Below are 12344 nucleotides of genomic sequence, written 5' to 3'. Positions count from 1 at the left end.
TAAAATAAAACAATAATGAAATCTTACAATTATCACTAAATTACAGTATTGGAGGTAACCCCATACTCACCTGGTGTCCCCATTCCTCACCCCTCTTAGTGTCACAACTGGGAAATCTATATCATTTACATATCTCAATCACAAATTAATTAAGTATCATCCTAAGATATGGCTAGACTTAATGATAATTTATTAGTCACAAATAAGAAAATAGAAGTATTTGGGTTGCTACAGAATTGCTCCCAGATATTTTAATAATTCAGACTCTGATTTAGGCCCCAATTCCTCTTCATCCCTTTTCTGTGTCAGTGTTCTTTGTAATGTACTTCATAGTTCCTTTCACGAAAGGCAGAGTACACTTTCCTGCCCCTTTGTCTTTGGATGTAAACATGTGGCTTGCTTTGATCAATAAAATATGAGCTGAAATGAAAGAGAGCCAGTTCCAAGCTTAGTTAGGCCTTAAGAGGAACTGTTGGCACTACTTGTTCTCTGTGCCTTTGCCATCCTTCTAGAAGTGCATAACCTGCTTGCTTACTGGTCCAAGGGGGAGGACAGCCTTGTGAAGCAGACCCGGACCCAACTTGCAGCTTAGAGTCACCCAGCCAACATCCTCAGAGCTACCCCTTCTGACTGACAGGTGTGAGAGAAATAAGTAATTATCACTGTATGTCACTGAGATGCTGTGACTTTTAATAACACAATATCTAAAAGATACAGGGGGTGACTTTTATTTTGATTATATGTTCCACCATTTGTTTTACTCAATGTTGTTCTTATCTGTTGCTTTGAGAAGAAGAGGTCCCTTTCTCTGAAATAATTTGATAAAAAGGATGCTTTTGCAATCTATTTGCTACCTCAATGTCCTTATTACTCTTTAGATACTTGGCCAAAAAAAAAAAAAATCCTGAATTATTAGAAAGAAAAGAGAAAGTCTGGTCATGGATAGGAATATCAATTTGGAACCACTTGACAGTGACAGTATTTAAATTATTTCTGAATTATTTCTGGAAGTAGTATATGCTAAAATTCATGACTATTTTCATTCTCATAACAATGAAATTTCTAAGACAAGTACTAAATAAAGTTGTGGCTTGGGAAGACATATTTCCTGGGAATAATAACTTGCAATTTCCAGCATTCTAAACTAAATATGACATATTTCCCCCGCCCCCCAAATTCATATAGTCAATTGCATGTGAAAGGCAGGAAACTAGACTAACATCTATCTGAGGTTCTACATGGCAAATACTACAGGACTGCAAATTGCTTCTAGCATGACTTCCTGTGCAGTTGAGGCTAAAGGGCTAAACTATACCCCCCCAGACTCTCTTGCAGCTATGGTTTCTGTTTTAAACATAGCGGTCACCAAGCTGATGTACCTTCACAGGACCTTGAAGGAGAAATGAGCATCGTGAAGTGGTGGCCACATGGCTCTTCTGGAAGCTTGTGGTGCTGATGTTTGTTTCTTTTCAGGCATATGTGGCAGTCTTTAGTGTCTAGTCCATCACAAACAGGTGGGTGCTAAGTAATGGTTGTATGCAGCTACTATATTGGACACTTTCCTGTTTATGGTTGAGACATTGACTCTTGAATGAGAAGCAAGAGCAAGCTCCCTTGCTAATGTGCAGATTTGTATGAGAAGAACTACTCAGAGTTAAGCCTGGTTCTTACTTCTTCAAAGGTTTAGCGATGTTTTCACGGACAAGAGAACTTGTGTAATATGTGCTAGGTTCTCTAACAGAGATAATTATTCACCTACTCCAAACCAGCTTTAGTCATCCAATGCAATGTTATACCGTATAATTTTGAGGGCTACTAAGAAAAATCCTATCTCTCAGAGAAGACTGGATGAATCGCAGGCTTTGCCTATTGGTCTTTTTGGATTATAGTCCAAATATGTCATATTACTTTTATGGCCAAACAGTGAAACCTTTTTTCATGCTGTGGCAGAGAATTCTAATTGTCCATCAATTCACTCTCTACTTTTTAAAAAAGAAATGTTTATTTTATTGTGATAAAAACACTTAATATGAGATTTACTCTCTTAATAAATGTTTAAGTGTACAACTTCTCTTTTTCTTTGGTTTTCATTCTCTCCTTTTTAATAAGATTTCCCAGTTTTAGCCAACCATATGGCTACTCAGGTGGAAACTATATTTCTTAGCTCCCTACAGCCTGGAGTGGGATGAGACTGAGACAACCTAATGGCCAAAGGGACAGAGTGGAAGTTATGTGAGCAACTTCTGTGATGATGTATCTTTAAAAAGTTAGGAGGCACAGTCCCCCATTCCATTCCCCACACTCTGAAATATAATGAAAAATATTTAATGTGGGTTAAACCCCTAAGTTTCCCTGGAATGAGAAGCAAATCATAAAGAAGATAGACAAACAGTGTCTGAAAAGAAAAGATGTATGCTGTTATCATGAGCATCTTACTTTATCAATAATAGTAATAGCACTGACAGTTCCTGCCCACTGAAGCCAGCACTTGGCCAGAAGATGCATCTGGTGAGAAACATAAATTACTCACAGCCTCACCCCCAGCGTCTTGATTCTTGGTGGTGACTTAGGAATGCTGAGAGAATACTGAAAGGAGGCCAGGAATCATGAAATAGTAATACTTGCGTAACTGATGGGCTTTACTTGTCAAAAAGAAGAATCAAAAGGCAAAATAAAGGTCTCCTAAGTATTTTCTATACCATTTTCAAACTTGAAGTGATTATCTGGTTTAGATTTAAAAACTTTTGGAATGTGACCTTCTTTGCATCTAGTAAGATTAAGGCAATTGCCTTTACCTTTGGATTTCTATTTTATGGACCAATGGCTCATTTTTCTCCTGTTTCAAAATCTAATTTGAAATCCATATTCTTTATGCCAATCACTTAAGTTGGATATAAGATACAGAAGATTTATTTTCCCTTCATTCTCTCTTTCCAGGATACTTTTCAGCTCAGCGTTTTGCTATCTTTTGGTAAAGTGGGCACTTATCTCAGAAATCCCAAATTCTAGTTTCTTTCTTTCTTTTTTTTTTTTTTTTAAGTCTCCAATTACAACAAATGTATTATGGATAGCTGGGAATTTCTTTTGAATGATACTGCTTTTTAAGCGCCCCTCTCCCCTCATTTTATTTATTTATTTATTTTTGGTGCTGATTCTTAGTACTGGATAGAAGATACAATATAACAAATGATTTCCTTTATTAAAAGCACATACATTCTGGTAAGGGTGGGAAGGATAGGTGGCAAAGAGTGTCAAGATTTTGGCTTAGCATTCCATAATCCAGGGTATGTATAAAAAAATCAATTATAGATTGCCTACACGCATGCACGCACGCATGCAAAGAACTCTTCCACGAGTGCCTACCTTGAATCCACGCCTGCTTACGCAATAGGCCCCATTTTACTGGCCTATTTTTGCCGCCTTGTCATTAGTGTACTGAGTTGAATCTGACCCTTCTTTGGATCTGCAGACGGGCCTCCCCAGAGCATTGTCAGTAACACTTTACTACAAGACTTTCAGTGAAGGTATGTGCGGTTGTTAAAGACCTCAGAGCTATGTTTCATCATCTCAGGACAGACTTTAAAAAGATAAATGATGTGGCAAAAGTATGTTACATGCTAGAGCATAACAAAGGCTGCAGAATGGTCATAATTTAAGATAAAAGTAGTTAAAACAATCAATATTTAATACTGTTAAAAATCAATATCCATAATTTCCTAACTGTCTAAAAGACTCACGTTCATAATCTTTTGTCTCTGCTTTTTAGTACATATGCATACATGGATCATACCCTATGAACTAGAAAAGACAGAATAAAAATCAAGTCAGATACTTTTCACCAAGCTTCAAAGTCTCTTAGGAGTTAGAATTTTTTTTAAACCATAGTGTATGAATGTATTAACTATCATTCAAGGTGGTAGTAGGATCACTGGCTGAAACTCTGATGATATCATAGAAGAAAGGAAACCTTTTCTATACAGCGTGGACCTACAGATTAAGCTCTCAGGAAGGAAATAACTGTACTGTCAAAACTACCCTTACAACATATAAGATGCCTTAATTCACTATCTCTTTTCATAGGAACCAAACATTTAACTATAAAGCAAAAAAATTGAAATTAAATGAACTCAAAACAATTACTTAAAAGAAAACAAAATAAACCTAAAATAAAAAAAATGCTATAGTCCTAGTTTGAGTTTTCTGTCTCAGCACTGACTTGGTTCATTAGTGAAAGCAGGCATGTATTTACTGACAGAATACATGCAGTCTGGACTGGTTTATGGTGTGGCTCCTGTCCTCTCTGAAAGTGCCCTCTCTTAATTTGCATATAATTGTGAAAAGCAAATATCAGTCATGCTGGCATGTTCCTTTTTCATTCCTTCTTCACTGGATTTATTCGCTCTCTACTTTTTATTTATTATCCTTTTGGAAGGATTTCTTTTAAACCAACTCTCAGCTTCTTTATATTAAAGTCTATTAATATTAGCTGGCTAAATAGATATGTCAATATTTCTTGCTTTGAAATACTAACCTAATGTATTTAAATATTATCAGTGACCATAAAATCAATTTCAATCAACTTTATTGATATTGATGAATTATTTAAGATATTGATATTTATAGCATAAACTCACTCCACTGTACATGTGGATAGGAGGTAAATGATAGACAATGCTATAGATATGATGTTGAAAATGAAAAGAGAAAACATGTCAGGATAATATTTATCTAATCTGGTGATGCTATAACTCCACAAATGAGCTAAACTTACAGTTTACTAGTTTTGGTTTTATGTCTTTAAAGAGTTAAGGAGTTTGACTAATAAAAATTTTTATTTAAAACTTTGATATTTTTATAAATACAAACAATTACACTGCATGTTAATAAAATTAGTAAAATGATTATTATTGGTTCTCAGGAGAGGTTGTAAAAATATTAAGGATAAAGGATAACAAACACAAAAAAATCTTGTAAGTTTGAAAAAAAATTATACTGATTTACTAGTTATTCTAAGATTTATTAGTTCCACACAAAAAACTAACATAATTTTGATTTTTGAAAACACAAAAGAAAAAGCAGTTAACTGAAGCTTCTTTTATTTCTTTTATATGAAATACTGCACAAGCTATTAAATATATAACAACCTTTTAAATGTAACTTTATTTACCTTGGCAAGCGGAATATATGCATTTCTTTATTTTGGCAAGTAAAAGCATGAAGTAAGAGTGACTGATTATGTCTAGCAACAACTTCACAGTTATTCCAAATATTATAATCCATGGAATTTGAACTCTCACAGTAAGTCTATGTTAAAATTATTTGAGATGCTAAAATCTATATATTTTATGAATATTTCACATATAAAAAAGTCAGTAGAAATCACAAAACCACAATCACAGACTTTCACTTTTGTATGGATTCTTGAATGTATTACATCCTTAAGCACAGCATAACTTGTATAGCTTTTTCCATGGCTCCAACTATTTACATGCGGGTGATCCCCAAATCTCCATCTCCAGGAGCCCAGACCCTGAACCTGAGCCTTATTCCTTTATCTCCGATTGCCAAGGGGACATCTCTGTCTAACGTCTTCACAGGCACCTTAAACTTGCTATGTCCAAAACTGATCTCATTATCTTTCCCTTAAACTGCTCCATTCTTTATTCCTTTTCTACGTAATGGCTGCATCACTTATCAAGGAGTCCTGCTAGATTCCTTCCTCTACTCTATCCTACTCCTCCCTCCATATTTAATCAGTTCCTATATATGATAATAATCCTATTTCTTTTTTTAAAAAATTGATTTTAGAGAGAGAGGAAGGGAATCAATCAGCGATCTTCTACAGCATGAGACAACGCTCATCCAACTGAGCCACACTGGTCAGGGCCCTGTTTCTTAAATTCTACTGAATCAAACTTTTTCACTCACCCCCAGAGTCACTGCTTTATTTCAGAACCAACTAATTTTTATCAGTATCATTGTAACAGCTTTGTAATGCGTTTCCTTCCCTTGTTTTGACCTCATTTCAATCCACCTCCCACAATGCCATCAAAGTGACCAGAGGCAAACCTCCTCTGCATCAGTTTCTTCAGTTGCTGGAAAATGCTGCCCTTCTGCCTGGAAGGCCATTCACTAATTAATTCATTTATTAACAAAATATTTATTATCAATTATAGACACTATGTAGGGCTTTGAAGATATAAAGAGATGAAAGACATGATCCCTATTTTCAATCAAGATCTAAAAGTGAACTTGCCCTTTTACTTCTTTTGCCTCAGTTTTGGATATAAGAAGTTTAAGATGTCCACAGAAACTCCAGGTAAACTCCCAATTCTTCCTTTCAAAGTTAGCTGAAGAGACATCTTGTCTCGGAATCTTCCTCAGTATTCCTATTAAAACTGGAAGTGACTTCTATGTGCACCTCTGACATCAAGGACGTATTTCTATAACATTTTCAGGTAGAATTGTAACTCCTGACTTGTTTGAGTTTTCCCTAGTAGGCTGTGAGCCTCCTGAGATGCAGGGCCTTATTGTGTTCCCCAAGGCTAATATAATGCCTGATCCATAGGCGATTTCATTCAGTAAATCTTATTCTTTCATGACTACAATATTTTTCATGTGACCACAGTGTACAATTTTTATAGTTATACTAATTCTTCAAAGAACAACAATTTTTAAGCCAAGAAATTGAAAATTTTGTTGTACATTTTTATTTTAAACAATTAATTTGCAATTTTAGAAAATTAATGAAATGATTATTTGGTTCTCAGAAGATGCTGTCAAAGTGATTTCTATCTTGTTTCATTGTTTTAGAGATTCTCATTTGCTATAAAAAGTTATGCATATACTTTTTCTTCTGAGGTAAAATATGTCTGTCTATACTGATTTTTAAAAACAAACTTTTTTCTAGTTTTATGCCTCCCCCCTTTTATTGAACTTATTGTGGTGATACTGGTTAACAAAATTATACAGGTTTCAGGTGCATAACTGTACATCTGTACACTCCATTGTGTGTTCACCACCCAAGTCAAGTCTCCATCCCTCACCATCTACACCCCTTTACCTCCTCCACCCCAATCCTGAAATCACCATACTATTGTCTGTGTCCTTGAGTTTTTTTCTCTTTTTTGCTCAATCCCTCCACCCCATCCACCCAGCCCCCTGCCCAGACAGCTGTCAACCTGCTCTCTAACTTTTCTAACTTTAAAGGAATACAATTACTTGGTAGAATTTAGAATATACAGAAAGACAATAAAAATAATGTTAGTTTTAAAGTAATATTTATTTGATGCATTTCCTTTTATGACTCTTATATGTAACTCAATTTTTAAACAAAATAGTTATACATTAGATGGTGTTTTCCTTTTTTCACCTAATGTTATATTATAAATCCTTTAATGTTATTTATAGTTCTTTGAGAACCATTTTAAGCTTATATGTTATACTTATGTGACTATTCCAAAATTTATTGTACAATTATCCTTTATTTAGGTAAGTATAACAGATCACTATTATAATTAATGTATGATAAAATATATCACTATCATAAATAATGTTGTGATAACATCTTCATAGAAAACATTGTACACATCTCTATCTCTATGGGATAGATTCTTAGAATGGAAATTATTGGCCCGGCTCGTGTTGCTCAGTGGTTAAGCATCCACCCATGAACAGGAAGTCATAGTTAGGGCACATGCCTGGGTTATAGGCTCAATCCCCAGTAGGGGGCATGAAGGAGGCAGCCGATCAACGATTCTCTCTCATCATTGATGTTACTATCCCTCTCTCCCTCTCCCTTCCTCTAAAAACATATTTAGAAAAAGAATGGAAATTGTTGGATCAGAAGCACGAACTTTTAAAAGCTCATGATACATATAAAACAGTTTTCCAGAAAGTTTGTATACATTCACATTTGCTTATATATTAAATTACCAAATACACTACTTATGTTTATTTTAAAAATTCATCTTTGTGTGGAAAGGGGATTTATATTAGTTTAAGAAAGTATGATTGATGTGCCCAGATGGTAGAATAACGATGCCTTACAACTTTGCAGCAACATGGTTATTTACCTCGTCTTATTTACTTCTACCATGATCCTATGAAGTGGGACTATTATCTCTATTAAAGCTAGGGAAACTGAACCTCAAGTAAGTCAATGTTGAAACAGGCCATTTATTAAAGCCCTCCTCAGGAATTCCCATTCAAACACTAAGAATTTGGTTGAGAGAAAGTAGCAGGTAAAAGCGTAGCTATTTATTTATTTTTTTCCTCCTTTTGTTCTATCTAGTATGCAATTAGACAGAGAGCCTTTAATAAAAGGAGTTATACCTAGGAGTTTCATCTGTATCAGTATCAAATTGCCTCACCTGGAAACTTACCTCGTTCAAGTGAACGGACCTGTGGAGCCTATTCACATCACCTCCCTGACAGGTTCTCTAGCTGAGCCGTATTTTCCTCCTTTATTCAGAAGAGTATCAGTACTGCTGTACGACATGGTCATTCATATATAAGGGCTACTCTTTTAACACAGTTTTGGGGGATGCATAGATGAAAATAGTAGTAGTCTTTGGGATGAGCATCCAGAATGGCAGATCGATTTTTCTTCTGGTTAAAATGACAAATTCTTACCTTAACTATCAATCCTTTAGAGTCAACCATCCATATCTTTTTTATGGCTTTCTCCTTTGGTAAACCTTCTTTCTCCATGGCCATTACAATCAGGTGTGCAATCCCTAAGGCAGCCTGAGAAAAGGTCATAAAAACAAAAATTTTTTAAGTTGTTCCACATTATATCTTATCAGGTTACATTTCATTGCATTTTGTTCTTGTTAATAAGGAAGTACAAAATGGCCCTGTCTGTTGGCCTAAAGAGCTATTCATTTATTCATTTGTAGTGGGAGCAAAGTATTTTTGTCATATTTGGGTTAAAATGAATGGCAATTATTTATTCTTATCACAACAGAACCACTATTATGTAGCTTTCTATTTAGCCACAAATAAACCAGTAATATCCTTGACTGTCAGTATCTTTAATCATGTTAATACAATTAAGATTTGTGCCAATAAGAAAATATTGAATTTAAAATAATGAACCGGTCAGCCTTGCTTATTGGACTGTGTATTGTTTATTGTTGGGTTCAAGCTCCTCTAACTGAATTTGAAGAAGGAAGCCAGGTCATTTGGATGGGAACTTAACCAATTAGGCAATAAAATGAAACACAGAAAATCTGTGTTCCCAAGCATTTATTTACCCTCTTAATTTGGACAAAAAAAGCACTGTGAATTTTCTTGCAAGATTAAAGGAATGAACTTCTTTGGTATTTGATAAACTTTGTCATAATCTGTGAAATTTCCAAAACCTTATCATGAGTGACAGTTTTGAGTCATCCAACCATGAATACCTTCTGTCCTATTGAGTGTCAAAAGCTGGCCTGTGCCACTCAATAAAATCCTTTGGAAATTCAAAAGAAGTTTACTAAAATGAAGTACAGCATGATACAATCTACAGAAATAGAAAACTCAAATGTTAATGAACTCTTACTTGCCTTGATTTTTATTTCAATGTGAAAACAAATTTGTAATTTACATTCTGAATATTTCACATCTATATCTTGGCATCTAAGGTCTAGATTTGTATATTTTGTTTTAAGAACAAGTAAAATCAAAACCAACATAATTTCTAAGAGTGTAATGTATTTAGTCATAATCTTATTAAATTTGTAAATTTAAAGCTTCTTAAAATATATATGGTACAGCCACAAGGCATTTCTCTATTTATTACATTCTATAATTCTGAACAGATTTTGGCAGTTTTCTCACAAGAAGCTCAACTCAAGTAACATTTTAATTTCTATTTTGGGGGTGAATTATTATTGCTAGAGTCTAATTTTCTTTCAAATGATAAACTCATAGAAAAAGATAACAGAAAACAGCAAAATTCTGTCTTACTGCTATCTCCTTCCAAAAGTATAAAATATTTTGGGGTTTTTTTTGTAAGAACAGTTGTAATGAACAATGAGTCTCTCAAATACTTTTTTCTTAAAAACTTGGATATAGTTATATGTGTAAACATTGAGTTGTGAGTGAAATTAAGAAAACTTTTGTGACACTGGAGGATATAAAAGTTAGCATCAGATAGCATACCCTAACTATTTCTTAAAGGCTTTTATACTAGTATATAAGCATACATTGGAAACTTCTGTTATTGCATGGCACCTTAAATATGCATAATACAAACCTATGGCAACATCTGATAAACTTATCAATGTAAAACTGTGAAAAATATCTCTATACCGCTAAAGCCTCCTATGAAAAATTAATAGGCTTCAAAATGAATGTAAAATTGTGAATCTTTCAATAAAACCTATACTTACAATATACTAGAAATTTGAAAGAATACTTCAAATTTCAAGTTAATGAATAATTAAAGTGAATTCTATGTTCATTAGTTTAGGAGAACGTAAGTATTATATAAGGCAGGTACCTCTCCAGCTCCTTGGAATAGTATTGTTTGATCAGACAGTTTGTTCTTGGTTATTCGAAGAGCTGCAAGGATACCTGCGACTGCAACAGATGCTGTTCCTAAAAGAAGTAATAAATGTCCTTGAGTAATCCTCAAACAGATCCTGCCAATGTCTAGGCCTCCAAGCTTTATTCACATCTTGCAATCATTATACAACAGTTTAAATGGTACAAAGAGGGAACCTGGGGTTGTTGAATTCCATCCTTGCATATGAGGTGAAAGTCTCAGGCAACTGACATCAATATTTTAATATATTCTTGAAACTCTGAAAAGAAGATTCTGTGACTTAATTTGGTGATGCAATAAATAAGAGCAAGGGATTTGGATTCTTATGTGTATTCCACCTCAACCTGTTTACTAGCTGAATTACTTCAGAAAAATTATTTTGTACATCTGTTTCCTTATCTGTAAAACAGTTTTACTATCTGAGATAATAGAGTACTAAGTGCTATTAGATTCTTCTACCTGATTGCTCTGGGGCTCTAAAATCTATTACTGATCCCCTCTACCAAGAGTGGGCATATAGTAAGTGCTTATTGATAATGGTATTGGTGGAAATGATGTTTATGATACATTTTGAATTTAATGTTTTAATTTTCTATTTGAAAAATTAAGTTAATATCAATTTTAGCCCTAGCTGGTTTGGCTAGAGTACTGGCCTGTGGACTGAAGGGTCCCAAGTTCAATTCTAGTCAAGGGCACATGCCCAGGTTGTAGGCTCTATCCCCAGTAGAGGGTGTGCAGGAGGCAGCTGATCAATGATTCTCTCTCATCACTGATGTTTCTATCTCTCTCTCCCTCTCCCTTCCTCTATGAAATCAATAAAAATATTTTAATCAATTTTAAAATCAGATGTTGCAGCATTCTCTAATTGGCTTCCTACCTATAGTCATTGGTGAATCCCAAAGGTGCTAGACAAAATTAATGTAATATTTATTTAGAATTAAAACTGAGTTTTCCACATGGTCATAGGAACTTCACCAGTTCTAATTTTATTTCTTTGCCATATAAGCTTTCACAGATCACAGAGCAGTTCTTTTGCTTTGAGCATAATTACATAGCTCAACCCCTTTATGGCCCATGTCTGAAATAAATCTGTGCAGCTTCTTGCAGTATGTTCCAGCTGAGTCTACATTTTACTCCTCTAAAGTAATGATTCTAGATGATGATTCTAGATAAAGCCTAGTTAAACTGTAAAAACAATCACTGGTTAAAAACAAACAATAACAGATTAGAACAGGTCTGATGAATGACAATTATGAAGTGTTACGTATGCCAAGTACCAAAACACATTAAACATGTCATCATCAGTATATCTGTTCTTTTAAATCTTTTGGTTGTTTCTTTCCTATAGAATTTTGTGTTCATAAATAAGATCACAATAAATAATAATTATAATTACTGAAGACCCTCTCTTGTATGTTTTTTATTTTGGAACATAATGCGGATCACAAAAATAAAATGCTTGCAATTTGGAATCACCAGTGGAATAAATTATGATCTGTGGTAAGTCATACTCTATGCAAAGGCCACTTTTCCATAGATTATTTTAAATGAAAGGCTGTTTAAATACACAGCTGATCTATGTATGAAAAATACCATGACAGCATTAGAATGGTATTTGTCTCATATATCTACATATATTCACTACAACTGTTAAATACATGAAAAAATAATTTTAGTTAGAGAAGTGTATCTAGTCACTAGATAAGTACTTATTCACAAATAATAACTCAATCTATATCTATTTCAGGCTCTTTTGAAGTAAAGTAGCCAGAAATTTGTATTTGAGGGACTCTACGTTCCCTTCCAACTC

General features: G+C 34.2%; 1 protein-coding gene across 2 annotated transcripts in view; it reads right to left on the bottom strand.

Moving 5' to 3' along the window:
- ME1 (malic enzyme 1) overlaps window positions 1-12344 on the bottom strand; it is a 172569-nt gene that overhangs the window by 22353 nt on the left and 137872 nt on the right. For both annotated transcript variants that reach the window (XM_079779880.1, XM_079779879.1), the window contains 2 exons: window positions 10490-10587; window positions 8635-8748 (listed from right to left, as the gene is read on the bottom strand). In XM_079779880.1, the coding sequence (XP_079636006.1) occupies window positions 8635-8748; window positions 10490-10587 (212 nt within the window). The remainder of the gene's footprint in view (window positions 1-8634; window positions 8749-10489; window positions 10588-12344) is intronic.

This window comes from Cnephaeus nilssonii (assembly GCF_951640355.1).
Source record: "Cnephaeus nilssonii genome assembly, chromosome: 9".
In the NCBI taxonomy this organism is placed as follows: Eukaryota; Metazoa; Chordata; class Mammalia; order Chiroptera; family Vespertilionidae; genus Cnephaeus; species Cnephaeus nilssonii.
The sequence above is the reverse complement of the archived record's forward strand: the minus strand, read 5'-3'. Positions and strand labels throughout refer to the sequence as shown.